Source organism: Agelaius tricolor, unplaced genomic scaffold (genome assembly GCF_023055355.1).
Source record: "Agelaius tricolor isolate 1412-34295 unplaced genomic scaffold, bAgeTri1.0.p SCAF_27, whole genome shotgun sequence".
NCBI lineage: Eukaryota > Metazoa > Chordata > Aves > Passeriformes > Icteridae > Agelaius > Agelaius tricolor.
This window is the reverse complement of record NW_027269287.1, coordinates 8,401,584-8,421,098: the sequence shown is the minus strand read 5'-3', so window position 1 is coordinate 8,421,098 and position 19,515 is coordinate 8,401,584. Positions and strand designations below refer to the sequence as shown.

Sequence of the window (19,515 nt, the reverse complement as noted above, 5' to 3'; positions counted from 1 at the left end):
GAGATTTTTTTCATTCAGAGGAGAACTTAATTATTCTTTAAAATGATAGATAAACATACAAAGCAGCAGTATACATTTCAAGCTTCTTTATAAAGAATGACATTCTGGTCCAAGTAGCAAAGGTCAAAAATCATATAATATTCACAGCAGACTGTATGCTGGTTTAGTGCCACAAAAATATCAAGTCAGTATTCAGTATCTGTAGGAATTCTTTTGAATACAAGTATTGTGTTAATGTTTCAACACTGAGGTTTCCTGTTGCATTAAAGTGGTTTTTCATCTTTTAGTAAAAGTTTTTGCTTCTAGAACCTCAATAGCTGAATTCCTTTATTGAAATTGAATTACTAAAAAATTTAAAACCTAACCTTCATGTTTTCTTGGGCAATTTTAGCAAATAGAGGGTCATTTTTGGTAACATTTTTAAAAAAATGTGTGTTTATTTCAGATTAATAGCCTTTCAGGACATGTATTTCACATTCCATAGTTGTTCCATACTTTCTGCATTTTCTTGGCAGAGGTATCAATGAGCAGGGCCTTCCTTGAGTGGGTCTTGAGAGACCTGAATTCCAGATCTACTCCGTTACTGGCCCATTAAATAAACCTGGGCAAATTATTTTCCCATCTGTAAAAACATGATAATGCTATGTTTTTTGTAAAGCGCTTTGAGGTTTGTTGCTGAGGAAAGACAAGAGAAAAGCAGGGGTTATGATGAAGTTTTGTTGTATTCCTAGTTTATTTTCTAAACTGGGACTGAATACACTCTTGAAAATTGTCACTGGTGCTGAACTTACCTGGCTGTTGCTGGATCCAGTCTGTAAAAACATGGTTAGCACTCAGAGTGGGAAACCCCGGAGCTGATGAACATTTTTAGAGAAAATGTTAAATTGGATGAATCCTGAGATTCTGCAGAAGATGGCAAATATGGCAGAGACATCCTAGTTTAAAAAAATTATTTTCAAACAAACAAAAAAAACCCAAATCCCAACAAACTGCTATAGACACCATATAACATGAAAGCAATAAACAACTACTTCAAGGAATACATAAAAATGTGATTTGTTACTCATATTTTGTGCTCTCTCAAAAGTGCCTGCAGGCAGAATACCTCCATCTGTAATCTCAACAAATCTCACAAGCCACACAGCATTCAGTTAACAAGTCCCTTAGCATTTTTTTTTAATGCTGACCCTGTGCCAAATTCCTCGATAATTGCATTTTACATGCCTAAATTTTTAGTGCTGCTTGTCATTGTTTATTTTTTTCTGTCCCGTATTACTTGGTAGTATTTAGAAAGTTTGTAAACAGCTTCTTTATTTCACCATGGGGAAAACTGCTTTGCATTCCCTCTTTAAGTGATTGGTGTCTCTAAATTTATGAAATATGACCATTGAAGGAAGCTGATGAAGCGTAATATATGGGTTGTTCTTTAATTAAAAGAGAATTACTGGCTTGTGCACGATCTTCTTGTCCTCTGTTGCCGTTATCTGCTCTGTCCTTTTTGGCCTTTTTATGATAGTTTGCATGGCACCAGATGTGCTATCCGCTGTGAAGAAGGAAAATACCATAATGGCAGAGAATGTGAGCCGTGCCACCGTTCCTGTGCAACATGTGCAGGTACCCACTGACATTTGTCTGCATAGTTTTCATTCCTGTATGATTTTACCTCTGATTTTATTCCACTATGTACCACACTTAAAGTATAGCATCATTGTTTACATGTGAATCCTTCATTCTGTTAGTAGGTTTTAGTTACATTTCAAATATGGCAAACTTCTTTCAACTAGCATAGAAATCTAGGTTTTTAATTGAAAGAGTTCATAAATTCCTCTTTCTTTTTCCTTTTTTTTTCTTTTTCTTTTTTTTCTTTTTTTTCTTTTTTTAATTTTAGTAGAACTTACTCTGATTTCCAGTAATACCTTCCATTTTCTTCCAGGGATGGAATAATGACTGGTAGATTTTGTGGGAGCTTTAGAACTGCAGCCATTTATTTTAGAAAAAAATACACTGAAATGATGTAATTGTTTATTTTAACAATGTACCTGCCTTCTAAACATTTCTCTTCCAACTAAGGTGCTGGAATAGATGCCTGTATAAACTGCACACAGGGTTACTTTATGGAAGATGGAAGATGTGTGCTGTCCTGTAGCAGTGGTTATTACCTTGATCACTCTGCTGAAAGTGGATACAAAAGCTGCAAAAGGTATCGTCAGTGGCTGATATATCTGATATTTGGCAGTATATTAGCTATTACTGTGTTGGAAATGGCCATACTTATTAGAAGATAAAACACTGTTGACATCAAAACTTAAAAAAATACTAAATGCTAAGTAAATAAGAAAAATATATTATTATTGTTGTTGTTATTATTACCATTATTATTATTTTATTATTTATATTCATACAGGTCCTATAAAAGTGTTTTTTCTGGTATATGTGTGTGTGGCCTTCACTTTTAAAGTGAGCCTTAGTGAGCCTGTAAGCAGATTTGCATAGAAGCATAAGATTTACAAATCTGACAGAGGATCTGCATTTCTTAATAGCAAACAAAACCAATCAAACTACAGTTTTTTTTATTGCAAGTTAGTTCCTATTTATAAAGACCATTTCAGTTCTTCCACTGCATATTCACAAACATAGTGCTGGTGGATTCCAAACTACTGTCCAGAGTAGCTTACCTGACTCAAGTGCAAAAATGGCTGAATAAATCTTGGGCAAAGTTGTGCTGTGCAAGGAAGGAGCATTTTCTCTATTCCATACTTTGTTAAACAAATATCATTTGTTGCCCTTTGGAATCATTTGTTGTTGACTCAGATCTAAGCTCAGGGCAGGAAGGGAATCCCTGTGTGTTTCAGTGTGCTCTACATAAAAAGACAATGAATATGTAATGAAAAGACAATGGAGCAAGATGGGTGGTGAAGGGACTGGGCATCATGTCAGTCATGTCTCTCCTGTGGCCTTAGTTCATGCCTTTTACATGCACATGTTTGCACCATCAGCTTGATACTTTTGCTGATTATTTATGCATTGTTGCAACGCACTAGAATAATACAGCTGCCTAGTAAAAACTCTGGAGTAGAAATTTGTTGATGGAAAGAAACAGGACTGAGTTGCAGGGGTATTTCATTATTTATAATCAAAATTAGTAGTAGTAATATTATAGTACCTTGTACCTCTAGAAAGAGCAAACAAGTGCTTTGCAATACAGAAGAGGTGTCCTAGGAAGCGTTGTATTTGGTGAGGCCAGAAGGCCAACTCCTGCCGTTGTCTTTCAGATGCGATGCCAGCTGTTTGGATTGCAGTGGCCAAGGAGACAGAAACTGTACAAGCTGTCCAAGTGGCTATAACCTAGACACTGGTGTCTGTGTCATTGGAACAGTATGCAAGGATGGTGAGTGCAAGTCTCTGAAAAGATCTATTTTATCACTTCCAGCTTCTTTTTTTACATGTATGGAGTTGGTTTGGCCTGCTTTTCTTCTTAAGTATGGTCTACATTACTTTTTAAAATTTTCAGGTGTATGAAAAGGAGAAATTTACATTTGCATGTGTTAGCAAGATTAGTCCCACCCGCTTTACCTGAATTTTCCTAAAATAATTTTTCCCTTTGCCAACAATGTACTTTGCCTTTTTTTCAAAAGCTTTTGCTTTCAACAGATTTTTATATGAGGAACCCTAGAGTACTATTAATAGAATTACATTTATCTATCTCAGCACTTTAAACTCTGAAAATGCTGGTAAGTAAAAATGATTTAAAGCACCCGCAGGATTGCTTGACTTGTGTGAAAGGGTAGTGAGAAAAAAGGGATTCTGAAATAGGAAACATACAATTTAGGGTGGAAATTTGAACTTCCTCCAAATTCTCTGTGGCAGCCAAGATAGCCTTCTTATTACGTATGATTGTCTTAATTATTCACTAATAATAATTCCTTTTAAATGTCACAATTACAGAAACATTTAGATAACATTGTACTTCCCTAAACATGTTACCATGTGAATTACTTGTAAATAGAGCCTAACAAGAGCAATCCAACAGGAAAATCATATCAGAACAAAGTCTGGGAAGATACCTGACATCAGATGTAGTAAAAGCTAACAGTGACTCTTGGGTCCAGCTTATTTCCACTGGATTTACTAAGAGTTAAAGAAGACTTCAAAAAGAAAAAAGAAAGAGCACAGGTGTGAGTCTTGTTCCTGTGGACCTTTGCGCTTCCTGTTGGAATATAGGTTCCCAAACATTGAAAATTATCCTGTTCATTGTAAAGTTACATTGCAGATAGTGGTAAACTAGTAGTGAGCCCTTTTCATGTCTGGACATTGGAAGAGTTATTGTCTTAAGCAAGTCCAGAAGAGGACAGATATACATAGACAAATTAAGAAGTGTAATAGTAATATGGTATTGCAATTGATTTCTGCAATGCAAACATTTGAGATACCAGCTTTGTCTCTGTACAGCTACATAAATCCATCTTCATTTGTACACATGCAGCCTCAATCACATCCCTGTAGTTCCCAAGGGTGAGGACACCCCATCTCAGTACTGTCACCACCATTCTTCCAAATGCAGCTCTCATGGAAGGGCAGCACATGGATGTGCAGGCCTTCAGGCACTTGCAGTGCACCATGCAGGGTCACACCACACAGCACATGTTCTCAGCAGTCATGGGCAACAAGGAAAATCCAGGAGGGTTTGGGTTTTTTTTTTCTGTTAGTATACAAAAGCAGAGATTTCAATGCCTTAAAATCAACTCGCTCTATAGGATTTGCATTTCTGTTGAGAATGTTTTACTCTTTTTCTGTGGTTTGATTGTTTTATTCTTTTAATTCATAGAGATTGAGAACAAATTCCTTTGCTGTAAACATCACTGTATTCTAATTATTCTCTTTCTAATCTTTTTTTCCTTTTCATAAATGGATACCAATCATTCCCTGTTGGACCACAATATCTCTTCCTGAAAAAAAAAATGCTGTTGACTGAAATTCCTTTTGATGGACCAAATTTCCTACTTCCTGCTCCCGAATGGTCTTTTCAACCAAATCTGCATGTCTGACCAATTAAACCTTCCTCCATTGTACACGCCGTGCTCTCCAAACCTTCAACCTCCTCTCCTTCTCTTGCTGCTACCCTCTGGAAGCCACGGAAGAGTCCTGGGCCGAGGGAGGATTCTGTATGCTGGTGAAAAAGAACAATCTCTGCCAGAGGAAAGTGCTTCAGCAATTGTGCTGCAGAACATGTAAACAAAAGGGGTGAACTGACACCTCCCAGCATCCTCCTCCTCCTCCTGTTGACTTACAGATTAATTCATATTACTGAAAAAGGAAAAAAAAAGAAATAAAAAGAAAGCAAGCCACCTTTCTCCCTCTCCCCCCTCTTTGTCTGGGGAGATGGCAAACTGTTTGTTGGAACTTAAATGGAAAAACTACAACACGCCTACCTTTCATAACTGGGTGTCTAGAGCTGAGCATCCAGGATCACAGAGTCAGTATTGTGTGACCAAAGCATTTGATGCCAAAATTAACATTTAACTCTTGATTTGATTTCCTGTCAACCTTAGGATTATTCCTGTTTTTTGAAGGTTCTTTTTCTTCCCATCTTTCCTGCTTCTTTCCACTTCAAGATGTTTAAATAGTATTTCAAGAATACAACACAAGTTTACATGGATTAAAACTAAACAATACAAAAAAAATTGCATTAGTCTTTTTTTGTGCTGTATGTATTGACAGGGGGAACTTGAGTTCCTGAGGGGATCAGAAACATCATTAGTGCAGGACCAAGTTCTGCCCCTTTTCTAACACTATTTTAAAAAATGGAAAGTGAACATTTCTGCACACATTTCTTTCTTACTTCCTCTGCTGTATGCTTTTTTTTGTATCACATGCAGTATGTATATATGTTTGCCCAAAATGTGGTTTTGGTCATATAGATTTCATTTTTAGACAGGTGGCTTATTAACAGATATGCTAGGATTTTTATTTTATTTTTTTAAATTGTCAAAGCTATTTCAAATAAACATAAGAAACCCATTGTTCCTGTAGTGGACAAATTTAGAATATACTACTTCTCTTGATTTGCATAAGTGAGAGTAATGTATATGCTCAGAAGTCAGAAAACATTGCTAACATGTAAGAAGTATTCATAAATTATTGTTGTCTTGTAATGTTCATTTAAAAAGGGGATATTATCATACAGATATGTGGAACTGTTTCATAGTGCCCATATGTAAATGCCAGTGTGACTATGTACAACAGGATGTGTTTACAGGACTGGATTTATAATTGTGCCAAATACACCTCCAGGAAAAATTGCATATAGGGCAATAAATCAGTGGTTCTCTTGGTGCCATGATAGGCCTGAATCTGCTTTTAACTGCTCACAGTAGAAATTTCAGCAGGAATAGTCCTGCTAAGGCCAATGGAGTTACCTCACTGTAAAATGGTCCTGAGTGATAGTAGAAGTGGCCCCAGCCTCACTCTTTTTCTACCCAGGCACATGGCTGCCACTACAAATTTCTGTTTAATTTGTCTTCTTCAGCTTCACTCAGCATACTGTTCAAAAGACAGTCGTTTCACATAAAACAGCAAATTAAACTTCAAAGATACTGTTTACTGGGGATAATACTTAAAACATGCAAAGTGTCTTTCTCAGTTAGCTTTCCAGAACACACAAACAGAAAATGGATTTCAGCTGTTTAAGCATGTAAATCCTGGAAAATAAAGGGGATCAAAAATGACTGTGGATGTTTTACAAACTAATTCATACCTTTAGAGGTAATGTCCTCTTGGCAGAGAGCAGATAAACTATTTCAGTATGAGAGAGTGCAGTCAAGCTCCTTTGGTGCCCATTACAAATTTCCTGATAAACATTAAAATTTGTGCTAGTTTAACTACTAGTCTGTTACTGCCTCATTTCTCAGTATAGCGTGTTTAAATAGAACATAATGCTTTCAAAGTTTAAGTTAATATTATATATGTTATATATAAATATATATTCACTATTGAGATTTAATTATGTAATGGATTGTAAAGAATCTGTTTGGATACTTACAAATGTCTCTAACACTATTATAGAGAAGAAATTAATAACTTTGTTTTCTTTTAAAAAAAACTGACATTGTTATAATGAAATCCATCTTTACTGAAAAAATACTGTACATGTGTAAAATGTTCAGTTGTTATTTGTAAAATAGGGTAGTTCTGTTGTAATTGATATTGGCCAAAATCAATGTTATTCCATATTTTATTTTTTCTATTAAATTAACCTAAATTCCTGTTCTTTTGGTCTGAAAAAACATGTTGCTCCATACGCTAAACATCTTTGTTGAAGGATGTAGGTAGCTCTGTCGTATAGAGCACTTAAATATCTGGGGATTTAGTTACAGACTTCTTTTAGTTTAAGTGATGGAATTTATGATTTCAGAAATACCTGGTTTAAGTGGAAATCACTTTTTGTGTAGTAACACTAGAGCCATATCTGAACCCCAATGGGTAACAATGTTGACTTCCTCTGATCTGTAAGAGTTTGTGATGGGTCTAATCTGTTGTGTGTTCAGAATTAAAATCAGAATTTGTAACTATCTAATGGCTCAGGCAGTTGAGAAGGAAGGTCTCATCTCTGCAATCAGACAGAGAGGCCACTTGCACAGCATGGTGTCAATGTCTGTTCTCGTGCTCGCCTGCAGGGCAGCTTAGGTCACAGCCAGAGTGTCCCTATCCCTTCAACAGCACCTGACCACAGGGCCCCATGCAGCCTCCTGTGCCAGCCCTGCAGGGTGAGCTCCTTCACTGGCACGAGCTGCTGCTCGTGTCCATTTACCACTTAGTCCCACAGCCTGAGTGCATAGCAAAAGGGCATTTTATCCAAGGGGTCATATGTTCACATGGCATGTTAAGCACATTTGAGACATGTAAAGAATTTCCTGGAAAAAAACCCACCACTTTTTGGCCTTAGGCATCTCATTGTCACTGACCTGTTTTGACCTGGTTTCAAAACAAGGAGTTAGTCATCATTCCCACAGTTTCCCTGTCAGTCCCCAGAAGCATACATATGTGGGATGGCGCATTCTTAGCAGTAGTTTGGTGAGACCACACCTGGAAAAAAGGTTGCCTACCTTAATAAAGTGTTGTATGAAGAACTCCTTGTTTCAGCTCCCACCTCACCTTCATCTTCCAAATGGGCAGACAAGTAAGGATAAATCTGTGGTTTAGGCTGAAAACTGGAATTTTCTGGTGTCAGCTCAGACTCTTTGGTCATCCTTCTTTGTTTTGCCTTAATAGCTGTTGTCAGAGACATGCAAAATTTGTAAGCAGCCTATATCTAGTACTTGTACTAGAGGATCACTGCAGTGACAGGATTGCAATTGAAAGAAGTTAGTTTGTTCCCAGCTGCAGAGTTTTCTTAGGTGATTGCTCCTCCTTCTCTGATTCAATGATGAGTAGTTTGGTGTGATCAGTATTTCACACTGTTGATGGCGCACAGAAAGGATACAGACCATTCCAGAAAGATCAGAAGATACTAAGTATGAACAAAATAATAATTTTCTCTATGTCAGGAAAGACTATGTATGGCATCATTTCAAATCTGCTCATCAATTTCATTTTATTTAATTTTTTATCAATTTATTTTATTTATATCACAAGTCAGAAAAAAATGACAAATTGAAGATGCCACTATAGTTAGAACATGGTATTTCCCAGTTCAGGGAAATACTAGTCTAGGAGAACCCTTGATTTAAATGCAAATTGGACACACTTCTAGACCTTTTCTTCACTACAAGTCACAAAGTTTTTAAATAAAGACAGCTATGGTCAAAAAGCAACATAAAAAAGTAGTCATACATGCTTAAAAAGTTTACCATGCCCCAGACCTGCAGAACATCCTGCAGAAGCCTGTTGTGTGGGAGCGTCATGTTATGTTTCCTTTTCTGCAATGGATTTCCAGCCTTACTCCCTTTTCAGCTGCAGCTCTTCACCTCAGCCACACACCAGTACTGTAGGATCAGATGCCAGAAGAGGTCAATGGCAATTTTATGCTTTTGACCAGCAGCTCCTGGGAGTTTGGCCTAGCCCCTGCCTACCCACACAAACCTGGATCCATTGGCACTCCCTGCTTCTTCCTGGGAAGGCTTTGCAAACTTCCCCTCTGTGAAGCACACTATTTTCTAGTAAAGATTTCCCTGTTAGACCTTACAGACTACCCCAGTCTCTGCTGTGATTGCAGCTTTCCAATGCCATGTCCAATTCCTTGCCACTGAACCTATTGTGTAATAGCCTGCTTCTTGTGCCACATTGTCGATCCCAAGAGGTTTGACGGAGGTGTGAGTGAACCTATGTGCAGAAGCACTAGAGATACCTACAGCAATTTCACCCCTCATTAAATGCAAGTTACAACTGTTGATGACCAAGTTAATTCTCTTCATAGCCATCTGTTACTTTTTAATGAATATATTTAATGAACTGAATGGTTGTAAGAAGGCCTTTTATAAATTCAAGATTCCTGTAAAGACATGTAAGAGATTGCTTGTATGAGTCAAAGCTTTTAATTTGCAGTGCAACTTGCTGAATAATATTTGTCTATGATTCATTACCATGTCTTATATTTATATAAGATATGTCATTGTGCTGTCAATGGTACAGAATGAACCAAGAAAAGTTTTGCCATTAGATTTTTGTGCAAGATACTTTAAGCAAGCATTAAAAAAGTTTTACAGCATACAAATAAAAATCCTAGTCAAGTTTTCATCAAAAAGAAACTGATGCACAACAACTTGCATGACCTTTTCCAGAATAGGGAATTCAATAAGTGAAAAAAAAAGTGTTGAAAATATATTTTTGATGAGCATTTTCTTTACTAGGGAAAAAACCATTTCTGTTTAATGTAATTTTAATTACATGCCTTACTTAAACTAATTTGTGAGATTTCTGGGTTTTATTGAAATAGATTATTATCTTATTATTTACTACCACTTGTCATGATGATCTATTGGGGCTTAAATCCTCCCCATTAGCAAGAATTAAAGAGTTGTGAGTGTAGTGTCCTTAAGAACAAACTGCAAATTGAAATTATACTGAAGAACTTCCTTTCTGGATTGAGAAGCAGTGTTTGTGCATAAGAACAGAGACAATTTTCACTTCTAGAATGGGAGTTGTAGTCAAAGGAAAACATATTATGGGAAGGAAGCTCTGAGTATTTTTAAAAAATAATTGCAGTAAGCAACAAGTGCGGACTCTTTGTGCTGCACCAAAGGCTGGTCTTTGTTGGGTTTTGGCAGCAAATACATGACCAGGTCCTATATTTGCTGCCAAAGATGACCAGGGAAGCTTAGAAGAATAACCCTCATACAATCATCTATTGGTTTTTCTGAGTGTTTGGGGGGTGGATTTGTTGAAGGTCTTCTGGGAAACCAGCAAAACTTTTCAAAGCAAAAAAACACTCAACCATCAGAAAATACAGTAGAGAGCAATGAGGTGATTAAGTACCCATTTTTCCAATCAATCTGGCAGTGAGAAGCCAGAACACTGACGAGCAGTGAGTACTTGTTTATCCAAGGAGAATTAATGGCTCTATCATGCAAATTCAACAGTAACACTGAGTGTTTACTGCAGCATGACTAATGTGATTTAATTATAATTCAGATAATACAGCATAACTTTGGCATTTACAATTGTCCTTGGCCTGCCCACTGCCCTCCTCCTGATGCCTACAGATATTCTTTGAGATGTGGGTTGGAAGGAAAGTCTAGCTCCATCCCCATGGATCAGGTTGCTGTCAGTGGTTGTGCTTATGACTTTGCTAATGGACCATTCTGTGCAATGCCACAGATGGATAAAAATGGATAAAAATACAAAAATAACTCAAATATTCACTCCCAAATAAAGTAGCCCCTTTTCATACTACAAGAGCAAGGCCATACAAAAATGAAGTTGTGTAAATGTTGGTCTTGCTGTGTCTGCCTTTAGCAGAGCCTCTCTGAACACTTTCAAGGCTGAAAGGATGATTCAAAATTAGTTCCTGCTGCTGAACAGTGCCACTAACTCTCTTTACAGGTGTATCTGAATTAGAAGAGCTGTGTCATCAACATGGAATGTGTGATTGTTAAAGGGAATGTAATCTGTAATCATTAAAAAATTATCCAGAGGTGGTTATAGCAGAGACCAGGAACCAGGGAAGATTTCAAGCAGGGGAAGATCACCAGTGTAAGTGTATTGAGGAGGCTGAACAACTACAGATGAGAATAGAGTTTAGACTTTTATACCCTAATTAAAAGATTTAATTTGATCTGCTCCTTACTTCCAATAACATACTTGAATCTTTATGGTAGGTTTCTTTCAGGCTTTAATATGTCTTCATCTCTGCAAATTAAACAGAAATTGTATTTGATTAATAGTATGCATCTATTGTACTAGTTGTTACATCTTGGGACAATAGTTGTCCTGCTAAAATCTGCCCAATTATCAACAGATCTCTGCTCATTTCCTCTTTAAGTTTAGGATGTCCAGTAATAACAGCCTGTGCAGGAGTTTCTTAGCTTAAGATGGATGACACCACTGAAATACTGCACCAAAACATCCAGGTCTTCTCACTTCAGGTTTGTGTCTATTCAAATCAGACTACAGAAATCCTGCAGTGGTCAGGGAAGGCTCCCTGTACACAAAGTACATACTCCTTGCTTTATAACAGAGGAGAGAGACACAATGTTGTTACCTTGGTTGCTTCTGATGTGTGTTTTCCTCCAGCACTGAAAGATTCTATCTTTAATGTACTCCATGTGCAAATAATGTCAGCTTTACTCAAAGCATACTACATTTGTGTTTTGTATTTCACGTGCAACTACCTAGCTTTCCAAAGCAGTACAATCAGCACTGTACAATAATTTTCAGTTAGGTTCAGGTGTTTCTGTTCCACTGCCCTTTAGAAGATTGTCAGCTACTGATTATTATGAAAAATGGGAAGATTGAAAACATAAAACAGGAAAATTTCCAGCTGTGAAGCTCAAGAAATGGACAGGCCGAGCATATTTTTTCCATTGTGAATCTAAACTTTTGAGAGTGCTGTAGTATTTCTCCCTCCTTCAACAAGTGATAAGGGTACAAACCAAAGATTTATTGATATAGATTCACTGAGATTGTTTCATTTCCCTTCTCCCTTTCTTTTGGGACTGGCTGTCAGATTTCAGGCTATAGGTGAGCAGCAGAACACATTGTCAGGCTCTGACATAGGTGTTTACACAGGCACAGGGAGAAACCATGAACCTAGCCAGCTTATGCTTCCAGGCATCCACATAATTAGAACAAATGCAGTTTTAAAGCAAATTCTTAAAATACCTAAAAATTTAGTAGAAATGGAGATTTAAAGGTGAAAGGTGATTTCTTTAGAAAAAAAAGTCTTTCTGGGGTTTGTTTTATGCCCACTGGGTACTGCTGAGGGCTCTGGCTCTTCAGTGGGTTTCTGACAACAATTGTATTAATACTACATAGAAATGGGGGTGAGAAGTACACATTGTAAAGGGAAGGGAAAATCCCTTTGTGTTAGAAATAAATAAGGCAGCTTTGGCTAATGTGAATGGTTTTATTCTGCATAGAGGACTGTGTAAGACAGCAGAATCTGATAAAGGCAATTTCTTCACTCCTGACTGTCATGATTACAGCTAACCTGAGTCTCTCTGTGTGATTTCACCTAATCTTGCAACAAGGGGGCCTTTCATACTAAAATCATTATATCACACTCAGCACACAGCCATTCAGGGAAGAGATGTTCAATCCTTTTCAAGGTTCTGCTTTGCCCCTTGGCACAAGAGGGAGATTTAGTGACTTAGGAATCACTATCCTATTTTCAGCCTTCTCATTTGTCACTGCCTAGAACACTTCTGAAAAGAAGACTTCCAATCCTGAATCCTTCTCATCACCTCAAATCATAATACCCAGAAGTTTTGTCCCTTCTGCACATCTGAATAGAGAGACAGAAATTTGGACATTGTGTAATTAGCAGGAGACTGAAAACTGAAGCTAGACAAATAATTGGAAACCAGATGCAAATTTTGTACAATTGCCAAATCTGAGGGCAAAGGAAATGTCTTCATTTTGAAAATGTTACATCATGGACATTATGGCAAGATTTCTTTCTGGGAGCTATAATCTCTCAAACACTGAGAGCTTGGGCTAAGCAATGGAGTAACTTTAAAAAGACTCTTTAGAGTGAATTTACATGTATTTTTATATGCAAGTTAGTTTTAGTTATCTACTTAAGCTTTATGAGTAAATATTTCTTCAAAAAATTCAAGGAGCAAGCCAGACAAAAAAAATGTATCACAGCCAAACATGAGAAAAAGCAGAGAGCTCTGTAAGACCAACTTATTTCAGTTCTCACACCTGATGGATGAAAAGCAATTCTGAGCACTTTTTATCTGCTTTGTCAAACCTTTATAACCCATAAGATTACATACAAAGAACCCCAGTATGAAATCTATATCCAGATTTTCATGAAAGTAAACAAGTTAAATGGAGGAAATAAGGTATTTTTTCCATTGATTTTAAGGAAAAGCCCTTGCAGCAATGCTATAGACAATAAAGAACATTTTAAAACTAGATAAAGTGATGTTTTGATCAAACAAAGTGGAGAAGTAACACATGACTTGCAGTGACTAAGTCTCACGGAGGGACTACAAGAGAAAAGGACTTACGGCAGCCAGCACATGGAACCTCCCAGCATAAGTGACAAGGATATTCACACCCTGATCTAATCGATCTCCGGAAACACCATGTGCTGCCACAGGTGTTGGAAAGCAAGAGAGAAATAGTGACAAGCTAAAGGTACGCACGATGCTGCTTATGCAAAAAAATAGAACGACTAGGCAACTATGACAAGTGTTCCAGACTGGGACTCAGGAAAGACAGGTTCTAGTTTGCTATTGCAAACTAATTTGATTATATTATTGCAACTCAGATTTCTACCTCCTTAATGGGAGGAATAGTTCTTACCTCACTTTAAAATGCATCATATGAACTGATAGGAGCTGAGCATTAAGTATAGGGATTTTGTATACCGTTAAAGGCACAACCTGAAACCTGATGTAGCCCAAATACGGAACTCAACATTTCTAACTATGGACACAAAAATTATACATTAAAATCTTCCTATTATGAGGAATCAAGTCTGTTAACATATCATTATTTCTACAATATCTCAAATTCCTTTTTTTTTCCAAACACTGTGACAAATGTTTTTAAACAAGGTAACAAGGTAGCAGAATTAACACAATAATGAATGATAAATATGAGATGATCCAAAGTAACTGATGATCATTGCCTGATTGAAAGTTACGTGAAGACACATTGTTGAGAGTATTTATTAAGTATGTTAGACAGATGCATATTTTAATACAGAAAATAATAAAAGGATTGAGGCTTTGGCAGCCTATATTTATCTAGGTGAATTGCTCACAAGGAATTCTGGCAGATGGTTGAACTGCCCTGTGGAATAATTTAAAAGTCTTTCTTGAATTCCAGCGTTAACTCTTTGAATATCAACCAAAACCTATTTTGTTAGTGAGTCAGATCTACAGTTCTAGATGTGATTTGCAATTCAGATGGCCAAATATGTAAGTATTTTCTGGTGCACATTCTTGTAATAATATTCATTAAAATGCTTCAGTTCAGAGCCACAGAACTGGTCTTCCTGGCACTATTCCAAGCACAGCTGAAATGTATTACACCACTTCCAATGAAAGGCATAACATAGAAAGAACTAAACCCTTTAAAAACTAAACTACTTCTGCTATATGTGAATGCATAGCTGAGGTGTATGAATTAGTAGCTTAGGTACAGTGGATAGGCACCCAGGATTAGCATTCAGGTAGTGAGGGAAAATAAAGTAAAGGAGAAATAGAAAAGTTTTCTAATACATAACACAAAACATCATCAGAGAAACAATAATGTAATAAAGCCTCTGACAGATTTCCCAGTGATGTAAATCCAATAGAATAAAAAAACTCAAGCATCAAACCTGCAAAGGAAAATATTTTCAGATACTGCATTTTTTTTCTTGGTTGTATTATTGTCCAAATATATATGTGTGTGTGTCTATAGATAGATAGATAGATAAACAGATAGATAGGAATAATATATATTATATATATATTATATATATAAAATTTGTCTTAGTTTCAGGCAGGAAAAAGTTAATTTTCTATACTATCTGGGAAGAAGGCATGGCCAGACTCTTATATTATTGGATACCATCTCACATCACTTTTGAGGGGCAAGCAAAGGGACTTGCTCTCGCCTTCCATAGGCAAGAGAAAGGGTGGAGGGCAAAACAGTCCATTATTGTTTTATTTTCTATGTAATAATTTCAACCTTTTGTTATTAACATCATGGCTGTTACTGTTTTATTATCACTGCTGCTTCCAGTAAATTGTTCATATCTCAGCCTGTGATTTTCACATTTTTGTGCCTCTAATTTTCAACTCCATCCCTGGAGGGGAAAGGGGGAGGGGAATGAGTAGGGGAAGGAAGGCAAGCAAGTAGTTTCGGTATCTGGCTTAGGTAAATCTCAGTGAGGTCAGAGAATTGGGAAGTACTATTCCTAGACCATGACAGAATTATATATTAAAACCCCATAAAACATTTGAGAATGTGGGATTCCATGTTACATCCTCTGGCTACATATCAAAAAGCCTTGAGAGGTTTACATTAACCAAATTTGTCAACGGCCTGAAGGCCACATCATTTTTTTCTAGAAGGTGAGAATTATAAACATTTGGTATTGATAGATATGCATTAATACAACAATGTTATCTGGGCAACATCTAGAAAAATTTAGAATCCTGCTGAATTATTTGTCTGACAGCTTTTCTAATGTTTTTAGTTTTATTCCACTATAAAGTAATTACTCATAAAAGATGCAGTGTTGCAGTTCAGAATTGCTGCACCAGTTCTATGGAACTAGACAGTTTACACAATTCAAGTTTTGGCCTTTATGGGCATGCAAGAGATTACATAAATGCATGGAAATAGAAACATAGATATATAGAGATACAGAGATAGATGTATACAAATTGCTCTTTAGATAAGGAAAGCTATAAAAATGTCTGAACGTGTTTGCAAAGACTCCTGTTTCCCTGATCTCATCAAAAGACTCTTCACTTTCTCCCAGTCTGAACTTCCCAGCTAGCACTGATCCCAGACCAGCCTCTGAGAAGCATTGTCTTCCTGGTTTATGTGGTTCTATCACTGGCTTTTGCTTTGTCTTTTACTTTTTTCCTCTCTTTAGAACACACAAACCATTACAAAACAATTACATCTCTGCCTACATTTTGGGTATCCCAGGTTTCACCCAGGGCAGTCAGTTTGCCTTTATAATTTTGCTGTTCCAATCCCCTTAGGTATAAAGTACTATCCTAGCTCATATCTCATACCAGAGGTTTCAACTGTTATAAATTTTTTTTATTGCTGTTTAATATGTAAAAACACAACTGTTAAAAACACAACAGACAGAGAACATAATTTGCAGTATTTCAGAAAATTTTTCCTCCCTACATTGTTTTAAGTTGGTATAAGTATTTGCTTTTGGTGCCTTTGCTCTTCAAATGTAAGGAACTGACTGCAAGTGAGAGCCAAACCCGAATCATTCCATATTTGTGTTTTGATTCCTAAAGTTCACTATATTTGCCAGATCTGGATTTTCCAGCAGCAATGCAAGTGGAAAGAGTTGCTTGATATTGAAGTATCCATAGAAACTGCAGGTTTTATGTATTATATAGGACTTTTTGTCCAGTCTCTTCCATTACTCAAGAATGAAGGAACAGCCAATTCCTTAAATATATACACTCGGCTATAATAAATTTTCCCAAAAGAAACTGACATAAAAGATCCAATGCTGAGCTTTATAAAACTGCGTGATAAATCAATTTACTGTCCCCACATGATGCTGCACAGAGATAAAGTATTCATACTTCTTACCAAATCTCTGCCCTAAGAGTTATTAGGCATGCAGTTTACCAGTGTGTACCACTGTTTTAATTAATAATCAGTAAGTAAAGAGCCAAAATTTGCACTTCAGCAGCATGGTAGTGCTCGTGTATTCATGATCTGGAAATGTTTATATCTTTATCTCAATTTTGAGGTAGAAATCCATATAATATAAAATCTTTTTCAAATCAAAATTGTGCACTTTTGCACCAAGTTTCAATCCAGCCAAAATTAAAGCCTAGGTCCTTTAGGTAGGGATTCTACCATCAGCAGCCCAGGACTGAGACAAACTATGCTACAGCCGGAGGTTTGGGAAGCACCAACAGGTATCTGGTTGATGGAAGCTTGCTGAAGTCCATCTCCTCATGTAATATATCCACACCCATGACAGCAAACTCTTTAACCTGCAGCTTGAAAGCAAGCTCAAAAGACATTACATAATAATACCCTTCAGCAGCACTAATTTTGACTTAACTCATGAATCTTAAGAGTCTCATTACTTCAACTGATGCAAAATAAATTACCAAAACCAACTCTTTCTCAAATTCATGTGGAAAAGAATAAACAAACAAACAAACAAACAGGTGTGATTATCCTGGTTCCCCAAGGGAGCCAGTACTTGTTTTCCTGATGCCACAGGGAAATGTGCTCATTTCAGTAATTTAAAATAAATCCAATTCCTCTTCATCACTATGTTTTCCAGCCTGGAAAGATTGGTTCTTTTTTCTCTTCCTTTTGTTTTTTGTTTTGTTTTTTTTTTTAATTGTGAGAAGGTTGATCTGAAATAAACCATTTTTCCTACCAGGCGAATATCTTGATGATTCCCAAGAATGCCAGTTGTGTGACACATCCTGTCAGAAATGCATTGGACCTGAGTCAGACAACTGCATCAGCTGCCCACTCACGAGGTAATTGTCTCCCATCACCAGTGCAGTACAAAGATCTCACATTATCGTCTGGAGAAGGGGCTGTATTCTTTTTAGCAGAGAATAAGGAAGCAAGAAGTGTCTAGGGCAAAAAATCCACAGGACTTGAGAAAACAATTTTTATGTAAACAAAATAGCTGGCTACACAAGCAATTAATGTTTAGCGGCATCATTCCCACAGATAAAGAAAAAATTATTTTCTATATGTAAAATAGACTTTCTTTCATCTTCATCCTTTTTAAGTCATAATTCTTGGAATCACAACTGGCAATTTTAATGACAAAACTTAGGGCATCTACACAGCTATGAGGACTTGCTCAAGGCATGAGTAGGGATGCTGAGGCTAATTCTGGGAGACATTCATAGCAACTAAAAATCATTCCCTAAATGAGGTGTTGTGGGTTAGGCCAATACTTCTAACCTGACATGAGGATTGCAGACAACAACAAAGAAGCTTTTCCACAGGGCTTCACAAATCAGAGCTTTACATTTAGGTCACATCACACCTATTCCAGAAGACCACTGGTTTTTTACACGTCCTATCCATAGCTGTGTTCTCACACAAATAACTCTGGTTCTGTTGCATTGGATTGTTTTGTAGCCAGCTGATATTTCCACTGGTATGAAAACAGGATCAGATCATCTAACGCAAGGAAAGAAAATCCCTAAGGAATTCTGCAGTTTGCCCTAAAAATTTCTATTATATGACTATGCCAATGAAAGACAAACTAGGAGCAATGGAGTCCAAAAAAATTTGTAAGTGAGAAAGCATTATCAAATTCTGTGACATCAGAAATGAGACCAGAGAAAATCTGGACAGAATTTTGGACTGTGGAGTGGATTTCTCCTATTCACAATGGCATTTAAATTAGATTGCCTGTTGCAACCTATATTGTGAGCCTCACATGCAGATATTTACAAAGCAAAGAGGTGTTTGCAGTAATGAGGTCTCAGAGACTTTTTGGAAGGATGTTGCTCTAACCACTATGATAAATTCTCTAAGGTATCTAAGGTTTCAAAAAGCTTTCTGAGACCCTTCTGTACATTATGAAAGCTGCTAGAAAAAGACATATTAAATGGAACAGTCTATAGTGAAAGAAATAATGTTACAGAGAAACCTTGCCAGAGGCAAGAGCTCCTTATGAAAATTCAGCATAGATGTCAATTTATTTTAATAATAAAATTTCTGTCAGAATGTGTGATAAATGAAAATGCTGCTACCTGGGTTTGTTTTGTTATTTTTGTTTTTTTGAAAGAAAAAATAAGAAACTGTTGTTTTTTACCCAGACAAACTGATTATCACAAAATTCCTTGTCCATCTGTTTATAGTTTGAGCCAGGGTTAGTGACAAGATCTGACCAGGTGTTTCCTATTAGGGGCAACATAACAAAGAGGAAGAAAATGTAGTTTACCACTGTGAGAGCTGCTTCTAAGGATGGCTGTCATTAGAGCTGAACTAATATTTGCATGCCATATAAGCATAGTGCCGCTACCTCCAGTACCTCTGTCACGTTTCTCCTTTTCTTTCAGAATAAATCTGAAAATGATCATAGCAAATGAAACTTATGAAGATATATTGCAGATATTCTCTAATGCCATTGGTTGACTCCAAGAAAACCTGCCCTATCTT

The 19,515-nt window shown here is 36.8% G+C and overlaps 1 protein-coding gene across 2 annotated transcripts in view; it reads left to right on the top strand.

The window, feature by feature from the left end:
- The window catches only part of PCSK5 (proprotein convertase subtilisin/kexin type 5), a 229,819-nt gene that overhangs the window by 166,696 nt on the left and 43,608 nt on the right, over positions 1–19,515 (top strand). Inside the window, exons 18-21 of one of the 2 annotated variants that reach the window (XM_071448591.1) lie at positions 1,517–1,614; positions 2,071–2,200; positions 3,273–3,388; positions 17,765–17,867. In XM_071448591.1, coding sequence (XP_071304692.1) covers positions 1,517–1,614; positions 2,071–2,200; positions 3,273–3,388; positions 17,765–17,867 — 447 coding nt within the window. Of the gene's footprint in view, positions 1–1,516; positions 1,615–2,070; positions 2,201–3,272; positions 3,389–5,129; positions 7,268–17,764; positions 17,868–19,515 lie in introns of those variants that run through there. The other variant, XM_071448590.1, reaches the window with a different exon arrangement.